Source organism: Chelon labrosus, assembly GCF_963514085.1.
Source record: "Chelon labrosus genome assembly, chromosome: 10".
NCBI lineage: Eukaryota > Metazoa > Chordata > Actinopteri > Mugiliformes > Mugilidae > Chelon > Chelon labrosus.
The window spans coordinates 19925679-19947516 of record NC_140360.1 but is presented as its reverse complement, the minus strand read 5'-3'; the positions used below and the strand labels follow the sequence as shown (position 1 = coordinate 19947516).

The window sequence follows — 21838 nt, the reverse complement described above, 5'->3', positions numbered from 1 at the left end:
GGAGGCCAAATGCTTAACTAGGCAGAATTGGAGCTGCCACTAGCTAGAGGTAGCAATGGGCTCCACTTCAACAGCTCATTCATCAGCCCCAGCGCTACCACTGGGCCACCTGTTCTGACACCATGCAGGGACGGAGTCATTTGCATTCTGCTCCGACCGTCCTCTTTCCCTCTCCTCACTTTCTCCCCTCTTTCTCTTTCTCTGCCGATACAACTTTTAAAGTTCCTCAGTGGCAGCTCTGGCAGATAATTGAATACCAGGGTTTGATTTAGTTTGAAATCAATTTGGGAAGGGGCTTTTCATTCATTATGCTCCTTGGCTTTGGTTCTACGTCTAAAATCCCTCAAACTTTGGCATAGGCTCGAACATCGTCAATTCAAAGCGAAATTAAGCAGCCCTGAGTTGGATTGACAGGCAAGTAGAACATGATGGAAAAGAGAGGGTCTGTTGTCTCCTCTTCTCTCCTCTCCTCTCCTTTCCTCTCCTCTCCTAGGGAGTCTCTCTCCTCTGTGCTCTTTGTCACCACCAGGTGCTGCTGTAAAATAAGGAGAGGCATCGACAGGAGGCAGCCATGCACATAGCTTGACATTTTAGCCAGCTCCCTGCAGACACATATGGCAAGTGCGTGGGTGGATGTGTGCATGCCCGTACGTGGAACAATTTGCTTCATGTGCTTGCCTGTGTTTTCCTTTTAGATATACGGGTCCATGTTTTTCTCATACATTTCATATATTTATGTTTACTTTCTTGCACACAACTTGTCTCTCTGACATCAGACATATTTGGAAAGTGTTTTGTTGCTCTTCAAATCATTCAGTCTGAAGTAACATCATGAATAATATAATAAAGAGTCTCATCAGTCTCAACTTTAGTGGGTTATGTCAATGAGGATGAGGTGTATTGGTGATATAGTCCTTTTAAAAGTGTTCCCTGGTGAATACAGCTCAATCAGTAGCAGAGCAGGTAACTGACACAGCCCGTCAAGGATTTACCACAATTCCACTCCACAAAGCTTGTTGGATTGTTGTTTGGCTGCATGATGAAACGGCATCCAAAGACTTTCATGCTTTCATACAGAATATACAGAATAACTCTGCGTCTGAAATCATCAATATGTGCCTGTGTGCCGGTTTCATTGGCTGCCATACATGGTCAAGCCATAACAAAACCTCCGCTATGTTTGACGTATGAGGCAGAAGGCTTCAGATCATGAGCCGTGCCTTTTTTTTTTTTTATCTCTGCACTTTTCTCAACATCTTAGTAGAAGTTGATATTTCTTTCATCAGTTCATGGAACTTTGTTCAAGAACTTCACCCGAACTGCAACCTGACCTTTCTGTTTTTAAGGCCTTCTAAGGAGTTTACATCTTGAGATGAATTCACCTAGAGACCATAGTCACAGAGCCTTAGGAAGGAAGGAAACCTGTAAGTTTACATCCAGAGATAATTTTGGACTTTGCTTTACCAGGCTGCCACAAGACCTCTACTCCTCGGTCTGCCAGGCTGTGTATCATTTTTAGTTTTCCTTTGCACACCTTTTTTTTTTTTTTGACTTCCTTTGATACGTCGCTGATGGATTTTTGCTGTCTTTGAGCTTCATTATTGTTTTCTTCACTTGTATGGTCAACTCACTCTCAATTTTTCAACATTCAATCAATTCTGTGGTCTTTTGTTCACGAACAAACAAGATGCATCTGCCCCAGAAACATTAAGCAGCCACGTGTCAAACTGCATTTGAGTCCAATTTGGGCTAAATGTGTTATATGGACTATGTCTCCCTCACAGTTCTTTCTATGTTGATGTAAACCTGGTCAAATTGAAGCTGAGGCTTGGCACTTTAATGTAGTACCCATTATTTTCTTTCAAACTGAATTTGCTGAAGCAAAAAAAACAGTAATTGTCCAAGTACTTACAGTCTGAACTGTACATCTTTGTGACAGAGTCCAACTGACAGCAAAGGCTGACACACTGGCCACTGTTAGTTATAAATCAATCTAATGAATTATACAATATGTTACACTGCATAATGGAGCTTTATATCCCTTGTATTTGAAAACAACTTGCTGCAATTGTAAAGAAATATGGAAGTGCTCCAGCAGAGCTCATTCACTAAGCACTTTGCTGTGTGTAAGAGGACCCTAACAGAGACTGGAGGGTTGAATACCAGCTTTCAATAAAGAAAAGGGATAACATTGTCAAGTGAACCACTGCAAGAGAGCTTTAACTGTGAGGGATGCACAAATGGACACTTGGCATCACAGCCACTGTCGGGGACATCGGTGGCCGATATCACTGCATGTTTTCTCCACTTTAAAAGCAATTTCTTACTTTGGAGCCACATCCCACCCCCCGTTCCCGAATTTCCAGCTCCCTTATCTTCATGTGTGCTTGACTCAATTGTCATCTGTCTGACTTGAGGCTGTGTTAGATTGTTAAAGCCCCTGGATATGGTAATCCGTGGGCTGCTCTGACCTTGGGAGAATGTGTTTGCAGGGTGTCAGACCCCCTAATTCATCAGAGACAGGCCATTAGCCAGCTATCCAGCCACACAAACACACAATGGACCAGGAAGGAAAGTTCTCAGGGAAACAGCAGCAGCCCCCGTACCAGAGATATCATTAGTTACTGCCTTTCAAAACTGCTGAATTGGGACACTTACCTGACTTGCCCCATTTTTTGCACCACACGAGCCAAGATGTTGATGAATGGATGTATGAAACTGTCACTACCACAAAATGGAGAAAATAGGGTTAAGGACATACCCTAGTCTTCAAAATTAAGGACTAATGCAGGAACACCGGTGAAACTAAGTTAAGAATGTAATATTTAAATAAAACAAAAGCTGACGCACTAAATGAAGACTACAGATCTGCAGTAAGCGCAGAGCCCCTCAGAAGAATTAGTGAATGAAGGACAGGATATGTAAATTGAGCATTTTCAAACAATTTCAAAGATGGCAAATGGTTTCCACATGAGGTCAGTGGTTGTGAACAGCCTCATATATCTAGATGCCAAGCGAGATGGAATAGTAATTACTCCTGTGCATCTCTGTGCAGAGACACAGCCTCTATCTTGTAAGCGGCAATGATTGACAGCCTCAATAAGAGACTCGCGCCGCGCCCCCTGCCCTCCGCCTACATGCCCCACCGACAACTGGTCAAACCCATCGTCTGCTGCCCCCCAGGCGGAGCATGGGTGACACCCCCCTCTGATAATCCTGCCTATCACATCCATCATGCCACCCTGCTCACCCCACGAGAGGGCACAACCGAGGGAATCTAATCAGGCAGTCTAATTGAGGAGCAGGGCTAGCCAATACCCGGCCTTGGAGGCTGGCTCTGCCTGGGCAGGCTCAGGGGACGTCAATAACACTCAGCGGGTGTCGATTCATCAAACCTCCTTAATGTCATTAGCCCTGAGAGGCTCGCTTAGCCCCCCCATCCCTCGATCTTATTCTCTCATGCGTCAAACTTTCTCTCACTCACTTTCTGTTGCTGCCGTGTGTCTCTAAATCTATCCATCTCCTATCTGCATTATTCTCTCCCTCCCCAATCTTTCCACAGGTAATAATCTGTTCACCTTGCATAACAAGTGGAAAACTTGCTTGGAAACTGTTATATCTGTGTTTGGGAAATGATGCACACACTGTCGTTATCTTCTTTCCACACTAAACTTTTTTTCATTCCTCCTCCCACCCCCTTTTTCTTCTCCAGCCCTCCTCCTCCGCCCCAATATGCTCTTCCTCTTGCACTCCAACAACATGTGGCGCATATTCCAGCTGTTTATTAAACAATGCCAGAGCTTCCTAGGAGCAGGTGATGCAGTCAATTACTCCACAATTACCTGGGTAATTATGCAAAGGAGGAGAGAGAAGAGCAGTAGCGGAGGGATGAAGAAGACCTTGGCAGAGGTGGATCAGCCACGCTGGCAGTGGTCGGGGCTCAGAATGGCAAGCGATTGAGACCTTGAAGTGACAGTGCCAGCAAGAGTGAAGCTATAAAGGACGATGTGCCCCCTCACCTGCCAAAAACATACACTCACATGCACACAAACAACCACAAACAGAGTTTGGAATACTCAGCTTCTGCCCCGGTACACTGACATCCTGATTCCTGCGTGTATGTGGCTTTTCTGAGAGCTCAAGCCTGCTGTTTTTGTTTTGGACAATAACTACACAGTGTTTCTGTGTTTTTCACTCCGCTGTTTGCCTCTACTCCCGTGACAATTAGGTGTCTTATACCTAAGAGCCAACAAAGAAAGGAGGGCAGAAGACAGGAAGAGGCAGGAGAACAATGTAGAGGGTGGTACGGATAAAAAGAAAAAAAAAAAAGAAACAGGAGCAAAGGTGGAATAAGAGCGGACAAGGAAATCCGGGGGGAGTTGCATGTAGTCCACACAGTCTTTATGCTAATACTGATTAAATAAGTGGGGCTGCTTGCATCCTTGTTTTTGCTTTCAACATCATTTTTATTGTGTATATAAAGGACAGCCAGATTTGGTACATGCACATTTCCTTTCTCTCAAAGCATACTCACTAGCACTAACAACCAGCGCAGCTCTGCAATCATCCATGTGGACTATTTTACACGTTGACACCGAAGCTCATGTCAAGCGGGCCTGACAAGCATATCTTGGGGTAAATTGAACCATACAGTGGCTATTCTGAAACAAAAAAGAGTCAGATGGAAGAAGAGGGCTTGGCATATTTCCTACCATGGGAGCTTTATGCTCTTGGATTGAAGACATTTTCACTGACAGGGTGAATACTAAATTGCTTAGTGTCAGCTCATCACTTAAGGAGGATTGTTGGTGGGTATAATACTTCCCTGCACACGGCTTCTCCAAAGAGTCTCAAGCCAGCCAGCCCCTCTTTACTATCTCCGAGTGTCCTGACCTGATGCTGTGGCTGGACTCCTGTCCGCAGACACTAAGCTTTCAGTTGTGACTCCCCAAATTCATGACTTTGGCTCAGATTCATCTCGGTGTTGAAGATTAATGTATAAATCCCCCTTCAGGAAGGAGGTTAACTGACCAGCCAAAGTAAACATGGCCACACTTTACTGAGGCACAGCTGGCAGAATGTAACTGGTTTTACAGCAGATGAGATGGCAAGCAATCTGTGTCCTTCTACTGATAAACAGTTTAAAGAAGCAAACACATTTGTCCTTGGGTAAGTTATGTTCTCTCTTTTTTTTTTTTTTTCTCTGTCTGCTGTTCACCTGTCTGTCTGCGTCTAGAGGTGCAGAATAAGGCGGTCACATGACCATTCTGTGTTAGTGAAGATGGGCATGAGGGAATTACCTCACAGCTCCGTATCTTAAATCTGTGGGATTAAGCTCCATTAAACATGGAGCGCCGCCAAAGCTTTATCTCTGGATTTCACTCTGAGACAGAGCAGAGAGTAGGAGAAGGAGGGAGTCAGGAGGGAGAAATAGCGATGAAACGTCCTTCACCTTTATCGACCAAATTATATATAAAAAAAAGGAGGGATGAGAAAAATTGCCTGTTCCACAGTACAGCGGTGGAGAACAGAGCTTGGCCAGCTTCCACTCATGTGCGTAGCATGCTTAAACATCCAGAGAGTCACTATGGCGCTGGTCACTACTTCTGTAGCTGCTCACACATGCACACACACACGCACACACACATTCTGTAAAACAGGCCTTTCCCCTAGCTACACTGGTCACTTAATGAGAAACGACCACTGGTGAGCTTTTGTGCCTCAGCACCGAGACAAAAACGCACACTTACTTTCTCTTCAACTGATAAAAGTCAACCCTTAAAAATTTTAATACTGGGAATAGTCGAGATTGTCTCATTAATAGTTTGCTATACAGTCTCACAGACCACTTCTGTGTCTGTACATGAACAGTTTTTACATGATTCAACTCATTTAATCAATGAGCTACACTCAGGCATGACCACATTGTCTTGTCGTCCTATGTTTTCACACAGAAAATTAAACAGAGCTTCGCTCAATACATTAACTGTATAGCTAGAGATAAAAAAAGGTGAGCATGCTGGGAGTCCTGGTGGTCCAGTGATGAACACCTCCTGTGTCCTCCCTTCATCCTCTTATTCTCTCTCTCGCTCTTCTCCCTCCTCTGGGCTGTTATTGATCTGATCTCCTCCTCTCTCAACTGGAGCCATGATTCATGTTGTTCCGACTGGCCCTCACTCACCACACACAGACACAGCTCAGTCATGCCCTCCCCAATCTATCTGTCCATCTGTCTCTGCCTGCTCTCCCTCTCTGTACCCTGAGGCAAGTCATGCTGCTGTCCACAAAGGGCCACCATGTCCCGGTTTGCTCCTGTCTGTGATTATTAATACTTATATTTATTTGCGTCACTATTATTATAAAAAGTCCTTTGCATGAACATGTTTTTTCAGCAGGTATCTGTCTGTGATCTTTTGAAAGGAAGCTTACTTCATAAGTCAGCGCTGAAACTCTTGACGTTCTTGTTTCCCATCAGCTTTCCAGAGCACAATGAAAATCCACATTCAGCAAATATACAACCGCAGGTTCAAAATTTTAAGTTTGCATTGCTCTAAATGGCTGCCATGGCTAATATTGATTAGGTTAAAAGGTATTTCTTGTCCTACTAGCGATTCAAAGAATATTTCTTTCTTGTTTGCTATTTTTAATGTGTATAAATTATTCCGTGTTTATTCAAACTTCATCTCTCAAAGTGTTCCCGTCAATTCCAATGCAGAATCATTTTCTAAAAAAGCTTGAGTTGGAGAGAGAAAGGGCAGAGGAAGAGAGGGAGAGAGAGAGAGAGAGAGAGAGAGAGAGAGAGAGAGAGAGATCTGTATAGGCCTTGCAGCAGCAGAAGCACATAAAAGCCCAGCTTCAGCCAAGGCCCCTGCTCCAATGTGTAGAAATTAATTGAGTGAAAAAAATCTGCTGTTTAAGGTTGAAGTGGGTTATGGGAGGCAGTGTAACAATTGTTTTCTGTTTGCCAGAGGCTATATATCGTTCATTCTGGCTTTCTCTCTCCTCTCCACTCAACACTCGCCTCTCCCTCCCCACCCTCTCTCCTCCCGTACCATCCATCCACCTTCTAAGCCTTTCTTGCTCCCTCCTCTCCTTTTCATCAGTCTTTTATTTTCCACAGTGTACAGTCTTTTTGATTCATTTTTATCTCTCCCATTTTCATCTATCACATAGGAGTTTTTTTTTGGTATCTTTTAAACGTAATTTTCTAGCAATAACAGGCTCCATTTATGAAATGAGGTTTTACTAAATCTGCTTATGAGCACGTTCACTGCGGAAATTCACTCACATATATGGCATGTATACATATAATAACACAATAATTGTCCCCTGAGAGTCTTTCGGTAAAACTAAACACGTAGGTAGAGGCAATCATTTGAGTGTGTGAGCATACGTGTGTGTCAGTGCATCTGTCTACATGCAAGCATCATTATTTGGTGACAGTGACAGTAACGGGGGACCAGTGTCGACACACAATGCAGAACAAGCTTAGCACCCCCTTGGGCTTAAACACATGACTCATTCCCTCCACACAGTTTCAATGTGCAACAGAAATTCACAGACGTGTGCCACTGCCTTTCATTTCACTACAATCAAAACGACAAATCAAACAGACTCCGCAATTAAAATCAACGGAAGAAAAAAGGAGGGACAGTGATGCACATAGTGCAGAGGACACATAAGTTAACACCAATTCAGATTACTATTAAAAGAAGAAGGTTAACCCTGATGCAAGAGATGTGGAGTGCAATACAAACAGAAGAAGAGATGAAAGTAAAAAAGGAATAGAAGTCAAGAAGACTCAAAGTTAAGAGGAACAAAACTAACAGACCACTAATGAAGAGACTTTTCTCTGTGTTAGTATTTCCTCTGATGCCCAGAGCAGAAGGGTTAAACCTGTTTCCTGTGTTAAACTCCTCTTTAGCACCCTTTCATGTAAAATATCAAACCTTTCAATATCACTCTGAGGAAAGCACAGTTGCTCGCCCTGTATAATTCTATACAAACACTTAGCCATTCTCTTTGAACTTTGCAGTTCCACTCATTATTCCTCCTTTGAAGAGTGAATTTTGGAGCATTGGTACATTTTGATTTTGTAGTTATTAAATGCAACACAGCAGCAAATTACATCTAAACCTCTGTTTTGCTGGTTAATAATACATGGGCCATGTGCATTTGCCAGCCGAATAAACAGCCAAGCAAAGAGAAAGCTCAAGGTAGCCAATGGGCAAGACGCCTGGGTGTAACAAATTCGTCTCAATGCGAACGTCAACAGACGAATAATTTTGCACATGAAGCAGAAAAGGTTCAGTGGAATTGTGAGGCTGTTGCTCTTTGAGTAAGGAGAAGATAATGTCGCTCTACAACTCCTCCTACAAAGCCTCCACATCCTCTACACAACAGTAGCATCCTTAACATTGAAACCAGTGTTAAGGATGTGTCTCCCTATCGGAAAGATACTACAAGAACCAGGCAGGGGAAAGATGGTTCTGCCGAGGTTGTAAAGGATCTGAAGAAAGCTGCTACTCTTGACATAGTGGCTGTCCTTCCTACAGGAAAGGCTTTGTATCAACAGGGACATGGTGGCTTGTTCAAAAGGAAGAAGCAGACAGAAGGAAGAAGCAGACGAGGTAAGAAAGACAGAAAAGAAAAGAAACATGGACAAGATGAGAATAAAGGATAAATAAAGAAATTTGGAGAAATGACCCATCCTGAAGAAATTCAACATATGGGGCATTTCAAGCAACCTACAGTAAACAATACATATTGTAGGTTTTCAGGATAACAAACCCACTCTTTGATTCCACTCAGACATCAGATGACCTCTTGGTCCTGGCCTGTACACAAAATCGCACTAGATAGGTGAAGCAGCCAGAAGCTGGTTGTAGATCATTAAATAGAGATTTGGCAAAGAACTGAGGTAGGAGAGGTGAGAGTAAGAGCGAAGCTGACTCTACTTGCTTTTGTTTGAACTCATACCTTTAAATTCAAGCGAATCAACTGCATCCAGCAGTGATCTGAGGTCTAGACCAGAGTGGGCCCTGAGTACATAACACTGCAAACTATAGCGCTTGGCAGTGATTTTTTTAGTAGAGTATGAATCTCTAAAGCGTACTCTGGATCTGTGAGACGGTGCAAGGCAGAAGCCTTGGTGAAAGTTGCTCATTATCATAAAACTCAGGCCCTCTGCTGCCCAGAGGTCTGCGATCCGCTCACGAGACCAAACAAAAGCAGAATTCGCACACTAGAGCAAACCACGGAGTCATGAAAAGCCCGCTCGCAGCCTGCAGTGCTCTGTTTTATTCACCCTTTCTACAAACATCTTGCCCTCACTTTGCATATCGGGTGTTGGTTCTGCTCTACTATTCCCAAGGGGGGTTACATACATCAAACGCAGTTGATTTGGAGCACCAACAGTATTAATAAGGAGAATGAGTAACACGTTAGGCACTACAAAGCCTCTCTGTTTCTGCCTCAAAAGATTTTTTTGCAGTGTCATATGGTTCCAGTCATCTTAATTTACACTGTGATCTATTATTATTTTGCATTGGTTTTAACCACAGGAGCAATGAGTAATAATAGCTGCTGCACAGGTCTCACTATTTCACTTTTAAGAGCTACGGTAAGAAGCATCAGTAAAGCCCGCTCAATAACTGGGAGACAAACTATTCAAGTTCTGTAATAAATCAAAATATTTCTCCGTCCATTTTCTAGAGGACATTTCCTCTTTCTCCTTCACAATAAAGCAGGGGATCCCCATGGAGACGCCTCAGCACGACAACACTACAACATATGGCAACAAGTGGGAAATTAAATTACGAAAGTGTCGATAATGGACGTATTTTTGACAGCCTCCTTATATATTCACTCCTTACAGCAACCTTTCCAAAATTAGCCTCTCGAAACGGGTTGCCGGATTGAAATGGTGATAGCGGGGTCAGCATGAAAGGCAGACCCAGGGCTTAACTGCTGCTGAGTGATTTGGCAATTGTAAGATGTAAGAGACGAAAACTAATTACTGTGGGCTTAAAGGAAAACCAAGAGTAAAGTGGACTCTCCCAAGGCTGGGGGGAGGTGTTCATGTGGGAAGGCTTTAGTTCAGTTGCTAATAACAACATAACAACCCCCATTAAGCCATTATGCCGCGAAGAAGATCACTGCTTTAATCTAATGCGATAGATTTTTTTTTAAAAAAGCACAATAACTAAAATGGGTATCCATCTTGGAGGCTTGGAACCAGCACCCTAGCTATAGTGATTTAGAGCTAAATGCTGCAATTTCTAATAAATCGATCAATAATAATGTAATTAGTATCAGCCGAATTTGTTCAGTATTACTTTCATTTAACTTTTATTTGTTAATTTTTGTTCCCTCTACGCGAGTTTGTGTTTAGTAGCTTCAAATTATAAGACCCTAACACGAGCATATTCCTGCGCATAAGGCGCCACTTAGTATTACTCCATGTGAGAGCTGAAGGTTAGGAGTTATAACCATGGAAACCATTCTTCAAAATATCACTCACAGATTGCCCTTAACTCCTCCACAATCAGGTAATTCAAAAGGGAAGAGCTTGTGTGCTCTAAGGCAAGAGAAAGAAAAAAAGTGAATAACAAAGCAGGCTCCAGGAAAAGAGAGAGAGGGCGATGGAAAAAGTAATCAATTTGCTGTCTTTACAGAGGAGGCAACAGCCTGTTGTCAAGCAGACAGCCTATAAGTTTGAATAAAAATGTAAAATCCAAACTTTTTCTTGCTGTGGGCATTGCCGCTATCAGTAATCTGATCTTAATTTCACAGTTGACTTGGAGCAGGGGCAGGAGGGAAAGCACGCACGGCGTCACCTCCTCACAGAAACAGGGGTTTGTTTAGTGCCCTCTCACATCTGGCCCCGCAATCTGGTGATATCAGCCACTGCATCTGTAAATCACTGTTACCGCTGAAAACACACCGAAAGCAACTCTATTTCACAGATATGCGGCTAGTTGGATCATAACTTACCAACGATACCAACTCATGTGGCCATGAAATTACGAAATTTTATTTTCCCCCTCCAGGTATACACTAAAAGACAAAAAGAAGTATAAAGCAAGACCTGTGTAAATTTGCTTGAACGGACAAAAAATGTAAATGTTTGATTTGGTCTAAAGGGAAGGCCTAGACTGCTGGTATAAAGAAGAGTTAAACAGTGAAGGTCATGTGATATTGAAAGCCAATGCAGTGTAGCATCCAGTAGCATCCACTCCATTACAACATTAGCAACTAATGTTTTGACATTTGTCTTCATTATTATCAATGAACAGAGGCGATTGAGCCACCAGCATGCTCCATTACCTTCCTTCATTGCACAGTTGCACAGTTGAAATCACACATTAGGGTGGATCCAACATAAAATGACAAGTTACGGGGGCTAAGGACGCGCCAGCTGATTATTTAGGTGGTGGAGGGTGAGAGGGTCGGGCGAGGGGATGGCGGGGTGGAACATAGGCAGGAGTGGGAGTTTGGGAGTCGGTACAGAACTGTACTGGTATTAAAAGCTGGGGAGCATGAGAGCACAGTGGAGCAGAGCACACCTTAAGAAGAGAAGCTCATTTCAATCGGTATAATTAGCCTGTGGTAATGAAATAAGTCAGAGGCACTGCCACCTTCGCTTAAGAGAAAATCGATCTGTGTTTGAGGGAGTTTATTAAAGCTTAGGAATAATGGGGAGATAGGATAGAAAAAGGTAGAGGACTGGACGAGATAGAGGTTGAGCGCACATTAACAGCTAATCAGCTAAGGAGAGGTGGTAGCATTGGGGAAGAAGCTTGACAAGAAGCAGAAGGGGGATCAGTGGGAGTTTGTCAAAGCAAAGCAGATGTGTTTGAGGTCTCTGCTATTTCACGGGGAGAAACTAGGGGATGCTAGAGCTATGCACGCAATGAGACATACATCCTGAATAAAGATTACATCACTCTGTGGGACGATAGAGCCAATCAAAACCTGGCATAACCGAGAATTCTGGTTGATAGGTAGTCATCCTCATTAAAGTGATTACAAGGATCCCTGGGGAAGTCTGTCCGTGGCCAGGAGCCGGTGAACTACTCGAGCCTGGTAAGAGCAGGGTGTGGTGAGATAATCACTGATGGACATTTCTCCTCAGGTGCCCCAAATGCATGCTAGCTGATGTGGGTGCTGCTTGCTCATTTATCCAGCCGTCTGGCCAACTCACCTGGAGTGATGGGGGAGACGTCAGAAAGGCAGGCTGCTATTTCACGGCCTGTTAAGCGCTAATGCCGCAACATGCCCTGCGCTCCAATTTTAGGGAACAGGGAGCATTACCGCCCCAACTCAAGGTTCTGTCCGTCTGGACTGTGGATTCGGACGGTAATGGAGGGAGGGGAGAAGGAAGAGCAGGAAGGAGAAAGAGAGGCGGGAGCGGAGGAGGAAAGTGAAAAGTCTTGTGAATGAATTCAAAGACAGATATATGAAAGAAACCAAAAGAAGAAAAAAAACACAGGAGGAAGAGAGAAAGACTTAAATAAACAATAAAAGGTAGAGGCTGGGAGAGAGGGGAGAGAAAGAGAGCAGAGCCTCGGTTTACACGGGCTGCTGAGCCAGCACTGTGGAGCAGACAGGACAGCAGCGGCACACGCTGACATCTACTCCTGCCATGCTAGGCTGCCTCTCGCAGGCCCCAGAAGGCCCCTCGCTCACTCGAAGTCTCTCCCTCGCCAGAGCTACTGAACATCACTAGCCTGACCCGCCCACAACACTTGTCCTCACTGTGCACTAAACATGGCCCATGTAATAACCACAGAACCTCTGTTAAGCACTGGATGGCTGGGGAATCAGAGCAGCCAGAGCACGGCATGAACGATGTAAATCCTGAATCCTGTATGTATGTAAAAGCAAGCAAAGTTATGCTCAAGTTGTGTAGACTCTTTGTGTTCTGACTTGCAAAGTTATGATATGAATAATGCATTAAAACAAATCTTCCCTTTCTGCCCCTAACCAAAGCAGTAAGCAGAAATGGATAGCTCTTTATCCTCCCATACATTTACTGAACAGAGGGCAAAGGCTGAGTCACTTGTACGTGCCTATAATAAACATGACTGTGCTCGATGGGTCATGGATCCCATCATGGGCTAGTTAAAGCAGTGATGGATCACCTCTCGCATCACCTTGCTCTGTCAGTCTTGAGGGGTGAGGTATTTAAAGTTCATGACTCAGGTCTTCCAAGGCTGCGAGATGTGAATGCGCACACGAACGCAAGAGGCACACAGTCTGTGCAACGCAACACGTCGGAGATGGTGTCCGCACTGTATTTCTATACAAAATAGATAACTTCTATTTTATGTGCTGTTTCTATGAGCTCCCATGTTGCATCGCAGTCTTAAGTCTCTGTTTTCTCACCTTCATACCTCGCACTGGCTCTCCTGCTCACACAGCAATTAGCTCTGGTAAATTAGACCTGTTAAAGAAATATGGGCTCACAGACAAAGTCTCAGGATGTTAGTTAGTTATACTTTCTTCCAAGTTACTGCCGAAAGCTCGGTGGACTGTCTTTGTGTGCGGCTCGTGATGATTTTGCTTGTTACGGTTGTATCCTTTCCTGTAAGTCAGCACTGTAGGACATAAAAGACTATCAAACCCCTTCCAACAGCCTTTTATCATCCGATACACGTCATTTGACAGCATAGCACACATCTGACACGCCGTGGAAAGCAGCCCTACAGTATATACAGCACGACACCGTATGTGCATATGAAGAGAATCTGGAGTGCCCTGAATCTGAGAGTTGTTTGTCTTTTATTTCAGGTTCTCACCTGAAAGCTAATGTCTTCAGCTGGGAATGCTGGTCGCAGAGGTCTGGATATTTTTACACCGTAACAGTATGTTTCTCCTAATCCACTGTGACAGATACAAGACCAGAGAAGAACAGGTGCAATCCCTGGACAAGAAAAGTACCAAAGATACAATAACCCTGATGTGTCACAGTTCATTAATTAATTATGTCATCTAGGCCCACCTGCCTTTCAGTCAGTAAAAATTCATTCAGTGAGGGTCCGTCCATATACGCACACTTGCAATATTTGCAAGTAGTGAGGTGCACATGGCACAGTCCAGCTCATGATTTGCTGGAACAAATACACTAAGTAGTTTCAACTATGGAGTGCTTCAGTTATATTAAGTAAAAAAGACAGTGCTTATTATTTAAAATGATTTCTGACTGAAGTTTCTTTTAGACATGGAATATACTGTATCTGTCATTGTCTTTGAGAAAAGGATACATTTAATATTCATGATGACCATGTCAGATATGCAATATTAATCTTAATCTTAAGAAGAATAGGCATGTGGATGTTCTGCCACCACCTCGAATCCACCATGCCAGAAACGTACATTTTGTCTTCTTTTGTCTGTTCATAATGTGGGCCCTAGACATGCACGCTACTATATCTGGTCCGGTGTGGTGCAGTAGTGGGTCTGTATTAATAAAGTGCGCATCAAGCGCAGGTTAAATGTACTGCGTGTTTTGTGAGAGAAGACAAACGTATCACAACTCTGTTACCTGCTGTAACTAACTGCTGGAGTCTTTTTTCTCATTTTGGCATCAGCTCCTTTTTTAATTCCCTGCCTGTGTTCGGCCTTCGCGTTCAGCCCTCCCACTTTTTGTCTCGCTCATTTGGGATTTTGCCTGCTTGCTGCGGACCCAAGCCTGTCTGCAAACTTTACCTCCCATCATTCATCTTTGGCTGATTCTGTCTGCATTCATTTTAATGAAGGTGAACTGTTTCATTTTTGTACGTATCTCTGAGCCATGTATTCAAGTCCTATTTGTTATTGAGCTGTGAGAGAGATGCCAAATGAAATGGTGTTTGCAAAGTAGATGTGGAACCATTGTCAACTGATAACAGTTGGGACTATGTTATAAGAGTTATTCTTTATCCATATGGTACGTTTATTCATATTTAGACATGCTTTAGGACAGGAGAGAATGTTTAATAACTGTAAACCATGATTGCCAGAATAACTTGATTATATTCCTACCTTAACAAATCCCCAAAACCCAAGCTTCTTCTCTGAGACACACTTTGAGGACACAAGGTCAGTCACCATATTTCTTTACTACTTGAGGGGTGGAGCTTAGGTAGAGCTAAAGCTGCTGACAGCTATTTAGTCCTACAGCATAAAGGACCTGTCAGTAAAGGTAAATTCACCCCGAAATAATTCTTTCTTATCCGTAACTGCAGTTTGAGTTTGGAGTTTTGCAGTCAAATTAGTTTTTATAGCTTTTCTGACTCACAAATGATGTGATTTTTTTTTGTTTTTTTTTATCTATGTGAGAAACTAGGCCACAAAGGGCAGAATGACCCCATTCCCAGTCACTGTCTGTACAGGTTCACAGGCTGTACTCACACCTTAATTACACCATAACATAATTTAACCAAATTATTAACTCAAAATTGTCTAGCACTGTCAGAAATGGGAAATACATGTAGAAGTCTAAAAAGGATAGATGTGTGTAGTCCCAACAGGTTATCAGACCTCTGCAGGACCAGAGATGACACTGAGCTGGCTAGACGAAGGAAGGGGCCATTTTCTCGGAGTGACAAATATCTGGAGGAGTACAAACAGAGAGCGGAGCCCCTGTTGGGAGAATGCCTGAGCTTTGTCTTTGTCACACTGTGTGTCACAGACGCACAGCAGCTCTCCCCGAGGTGTGCGTTTATGTGTACATGTGCGTGAACTGTGTGCATGTGTACATGTGTACACACACACACACAAGGGCCAAACATCTCCCACCGTCACATCTCCGACTCTACTCTATCTCTGCCCCTGTCCTTCTGGCAACCGTGCTTGTGGCTGAACAACAAAACAGAAAGCAAACTTTAGCACTACTGCAAGCTGTGGAAGAGAAGGAGTCTTTAGATGAGTCTTGCTTTGTCTCATTAATGGGGCTGCTGATAAATCAGCCAGGGTGTCGACACTGCATTGTCACCACCTCAGGTCTATCGAGAGCCTAGGTGAGCCGAGGACAGATACGACTGGGCCTTTTATGGCAGCAGCTGGTATGGGGAGTGACTTGGAGTGAGGTGTGGGAACACTAGCTCCACAGTACTGCTTTGAGCCAGCAAGATTAATGTAGGCTCTCTGGAGCAAAGGCAACATCCAGAGCTTTAATAAGGTACAAACAATCGGTTCCACTCCACTGGCTTCCTAGGGAAAACTATTGTTGTGCCGCATTGTTTCTTGGTGAGATTCCTTGGAGACACGGGTCGACTGTAGCATGTGACTGTCTCCATTACAGCCAAGGGAGAGCTCACTGTAGACCCGTGTTTGTCTGTGTCAGGATGAAGGCTGGCTCACCCCCACCCCTTACCCCACCCCATCCCACCTCTTTTCCCATTTATTCCTTGTAAATCCAAACTCTTGTCAGCACACTCACCTCAACTCCCTGCACTTTCAACTTCATGTGATCCTCCCGTGTGGTCTTCCCGTCTTTCCTCTTCTTCCAGCAGTAGCCATCCTTTCTGTACTTCACCTTCTTCCTATTGTACAGTATCATCGACCCATTCTGCGGCCTGAATCCGTGGAGAGAGAACAGACAGGGGGAGTGCAAAAGAGAGAAAGATGAGATGAGATGAGAAGAATTTTTAGGCAAAGCTACAGCACAGCTCGGGGACTCATTTTAGAGATGTACAAAGAGGCCTGACACGAGTCTGCGCCAGGCAGAAAATGCACCAGTGACTTAGATGACAAGACTTCTTTATGGTGTTTTTCAACATTGGTATGCACAGTTTGACAATGAACAAAGCACCCTTCAGCATACATTTCTTCCGCTGAGAAGTGTGTGTGTGCGCGCTGTGAGGAGCTAAAGTGACACTCCTCTCCGAGTAAATTATATGAAGGCCGGTGTGCAAGTCAAGCGGCGTGGAGGCCGAGGGTGGGGTTCTTTCCTTATCTCTCATTCATCTAACTTAAATGAGTTGTGGTTTTGGAAGCCCCCAGGGAAAAGAAAAGATTCTCCCTCACGCTCCATTCATAATTCACTCTCCCTCCACCAGACCATTACCCTGTAGGCTCATAATAATATAATATAACTATTTGATGATAATCTGCCTTTCCACTTCGATTTGTAACGGAGGCATTTGGCGCTCAGTGTTAAACATTAACACAAAGTGTAGCATAAAACATTCATGGGTTCTTCAACAATTAGTGAGAGGTTGGGCATAGTTTTGTGTGTATGTATTTGCGGGTATTGTGGAGTGGTTATGTATCATCAGTATGAATCCATACATGCGCAATGTTTCCCACATAATATCCTTCAACGCACCCACACACATACACAAACATAGAGAGTCATGTTTCCATTATTTCTGAGAACATAACATTGATTTATATTAATTTCCTGGATACTTACCCTAACCCTAAGCATAGATACTACTTGTCTAACCGCAACCTCACACTAAGCCTTGCCTTGATTTGAACAGTTTACAATATGGGGACTTCAAAAAGCAGCCTGAACTCCAACAATATGACTATGTACACATATTTATGTCCCCACAACATCAGTAATCTAAGCACACGCACACACATTACACACAGCTGCTATGATTTGGAGCTCTCCCAAATGAGAGCAGGTTTGCCTCGGTGTTTGGTGCCTCACAGTGAATGAGTGGGAAAGCCGCCTGCCCAAGCTGCTGAGGAGGCAGTGTAACTGAGGGGGGCTTAACCATCCAGTCAGCTGGTGAGCCTTGTTAGCCTCGTGCTCGCTGCTCCCGTGCACAGGCACAACACGTACACAGCAACACGCGCAGACACGTCGAAGTGGGGACACACACACACACACACACACAAAAAACTTGAAAAATGCTCATCAAAGCAAAGAAAAAAAAAACAGACTGAGTTGATTTGCGCCTTCTGAAACAATAACCAGAATAAGAACAACCCAACGGTTGTTTTGCATTGTTTTGTTGTTTATTGTTACCATTTTTTTTTTTTTTTTTCACAAGGTTTATTTATAACCGTGCATGCATCATTTTGCAGGGCTGCCTTTGGGGGCCAGGGCGTGTGTTTATCTTGGAATCACTCATCAATCATTTTCCTGGCTGGATCTCAGGGGCCAGTGGAGAGGGAGGAGAAAGGGGGGAGGTGGGGTCCCTGCCGTCCCCCCTCCGTGGCCCCTGACAGCACCTTCTAATGAGAGACGCCACTCACACAATGACGTGCTCACTTCTTGCTGATCTCCCTTTCCTGCCTTTCCTCCTCCCTTCCTCTCTCTTCAGCGCTCTCTTCTTGCCGTCAGTCAACTCAAAGCTGTGCACTGGGGAATGTCTTTGTCTCCTCCCTTGCTCCAGCTCCTTTTCAGCTTCCTCTCTCCCTCTTGTTTCATCTGTCTCAGGATCCCTCACCTCCACTCTCCCTCTCCTCCCTCTCTCCTGCTGTGTTTGCCTTACTCACTCCCCTCTCTTGTTCAATACTTAGCATACTTTGCAGAAAACAACCATTAAACAGACATTTTTACTGGCCAGCTTGAAAAGTGGAACTCCTCAATGGCTGCACGGAAAATACACCAAGTATAAATTCTGTTCTAGTTTACAGCATCTGTAATGTCCCCCATCGTAGAGGCGTGATCATAAACAGGTCTCGTCAACTAAGAACTTTGCAGATTGTTGCATAAGCATGTACTCCTACAGATTTGCATCCCGAATGCCACTTGAAGGACACTCATCTGACATGCCTGCATCAGCACTTGGTATCAATCACCCACAGGATTGGCCCTCTCCGTAAGTTTGATGCTATTATTTGTTTCAATATCACTCTGGGTTTCGTCCTTCAAAAGATACAAGGAGTGCGTGCTTCTTAAAATGTAGCTCTGCATGAGACAAAAAGATGGGCGCGGATGAGATAAGGCAGAAAATCAAATGACACAGGGCTATCTGATCTCCTCCAGAGCACTGGAAATTGGGGTGAGGCTTCGGTGTCAGAGGCTCCACGCCGTATTTATCGGCTCGCCGCAAAAACGTATTCGCTCAGCTTTTTTTGAGGTGCTGTTAGGTAGATGCTATTTTCTATTCAAGACACTTTAGACCCAGAGGAGAGTGCCTGTAGGCATTCTGGGGTAGGTCTGAGACCAGTCTAAAATGTATAGTTTAAGAACATAATGCTTCTCTTCTCCCTTCGACTGTCCCTCCCCCCTCTCCCCCACTCATCTCCTACCACTGTATACTTAGGCGTTTCAATTAATCTTATCAGAATTATACATATTTATACATGAGGGGGAAAAGCTAACTGCTCTGTTATCAAAGAAGCGTGACAGGAGGCCCTCTGTCTCAGATGCCTAAATGTGGCAGATTAATATGGAAATACAGGCTTCTGACAAAGTGCACACAAGCTCCACAGCTGCCTCTCTCATCTTTGGAGTTTGCAGCGATAATAAGCTTTACCCTCAGGGTGGTGTTAGGCCTTGTCCAGTCCTTTAGGAATCATTCATTTACCCAGGTAATGGCATTCGCTCAATCAGATTTGTTCATTTGAAAAAGTCAGGGGAGGGTGGAGGGGGGGGTTTATGAGGCTGGTGACGTGTTCAGCATGGGTAACAAGGCCGAAGCAGGGGAGCCCCGGCCCACAGGCAGGCGAAAAAACATTCCTCACAGGCTCAGTTTCACTGTCTAAAGGCCTATAACAGAGGACGGAAGGAAAAACTAAATACACACAGAGAAGAGGAAAATAAATCTGTGGGAGAAATCCTCCTGTTCCAGAAATGGTTGGTGGGGAGAATCCAAAACATGGGTGAAACATCCTAAAATGAAATGATCAAACACAATATGTATATAACATTATGACCTAATACTGTTTCCCTTGTTCTCATCAGAGAATGGACATGGGCCTTCTGAGGGTGTCCTGTGGTGTCTGGCAACATAATGTTGTTAGTGGGGGCCTTTGGGTCCTATGGGTTGAGGGGAGGGACCTCTGTGGATCCGCCTTGTTCCAGTGCATCCCACAGATACTTGATCAGTTTGGGATCTAGTGAATGTGGAGGCTATGTCAACATCTTGTGCTGTTCTTCATGTTTTTTTTAGTTGTTCCTAAACCATTTTTGTGTGTGTGTGTGTCTGTGTCAGGCTGCATCCTGCTAGGGATGGCTGCTGCCATTAAGAAGTGTGGGGTGGGGGTGCCTGGTCTGGTCTAGGTGGGTGGTACATGTCTCAGTAACATCCACATGAATGTTAGCAGCAGTTTCCCAGCAGAACATCGTATTGTCACAAGATGGTCAATGTTATTTACTTCTCCTGTCAGTGGTTTTAATGTTGTGGCTGATCGGTGTACATTTCTTATAATACATGAAATATGCATTACTTTATTAGGTTATTCAAATTATCAAGTTGTATTAAGTATGCTGGAGGATTTTACCCAGAGAGGAGAGGAGAGGAGAGAGAGAAGGAAAGCTAGACTGGAGATGCTTTGAAAATCGGAGGGTGAGCTGGTTGGGGCCCGAAGTGGCTCGGGAGGGAGGCGATACCTGCTGTTCTCAATTACCCATCAGAGCCTTCAGCCATCACAGCCTTTACCCCACTGTGTCAACAACCACACTCACACCTCCTACTAATCCAAACACATCCACACACACACACCCAAGCAGGCACATACAAACACTTACACAGACACACACCTGTATATTTTGTGACACACACGCCAATCCTATTAAGTATAAATATGAGGGACAAATATACCCCTGAGCACTCACACACACACACGCATTAAACACATGTTCACATACACACAAAGTTTCTAGTAACCCTGTTGCTCCATCTAGGGATAACATTAATAACAAGAAGAGTGACAGAACATCAATAACACAGTGATGCTGGTCATTACTGGATCTGTCAATCACAGGAAAACATAGATCACATGTGTTAAAACACACACACACCTCTGGAGCTGTTGAAACGGAGCAAAGGTATATCACACGTAATGTAATTACACCGCAGCCCAGGCTGCTCTATTAGCAGGCGCATCATCTTTGAGCTGGACGTGTGAGGAGAAAGGTGCTGGCTCTGCATCGGGAGCCCCGATCCGGACGCATCACGTGCAACTGATGACTCGCAGATAAGGCGCTCCTTTCAGCCCTGCCAAAGAATGCATCAGGACGAGGGGCGTTCACTGAAACTACTTTAAATGTAAATCTGCCACGGCCTCAGGATTGAGATTCATCCTGTGCACTGCTCCGAGTCCCTCCAACTCGACCGTGAGTGCGCATACGGCGAGACGCCGCAGGTTAGGCTCTTTCTTAAGTGCCAACGAGGCCTCGGCACCTGGTCACTGTGAGGCCCACAGTTCCCACTACTCTGGACCTGAGTGGCATCAGCAGCCCTCACCCACACCCTTAATAATATGACTTATAATTAAGGGAGTAAGGGGCAGTGTTCTGGTTCAGTCAGTTGGAACAAGTTATGCAACATCGTATAAATCCCATCATGTCTCTTTCTCCCAAACATATTAATTGCTTCATTTTATAGCGACACTGACACGAATTAGTCTGAAGTAAATCATGGAGTTAGGTTTGCCAAACATGGTATCAGGCACTGATCTCCAAGGCTGTACAGATGGAGCTCAATGTTTGTTTACTCAGTGTGTTCAACTAAATACAACAGAAATGATGAGAGGGTAGCTGGGGCCCTGGAGTTGTAATTCAGGATAGGGAGACAGATCGTATGCCTCCCCTCTTTCTCTCTATCTATACTGCCAGTGATTGCCACAGAACTCAAGCCCCGGCCCACTGCCTTCCAGCACAAAACAGATGTTCCCCCCACACTTATCTCAATGAAAAAATCACAGACAATTTACAAAGAATATA

General features: G+C 44.3%; 1 protein-coding gene across 1 annotated transcript in view; it reads right to left on the bottom strand.

The window, feature by feature from the left end:
• Nucleotides 1-21838, bottom strand: part of camta1a (calmodulin binding transcription activator 1a) — a gene marked incomplete at both ends in the record, with an annotated part of 259735 nt that overhangs the window by 91892 nt on the left and 146005 nt on the right. Inside the window, 1 exon segment of the mRNA XM_084552845.1 lies at nt 16427-16562. Within this exon segment, the coding sequence (XP_084408971.1) occupies nt 16427-16562 (136 nt within the window).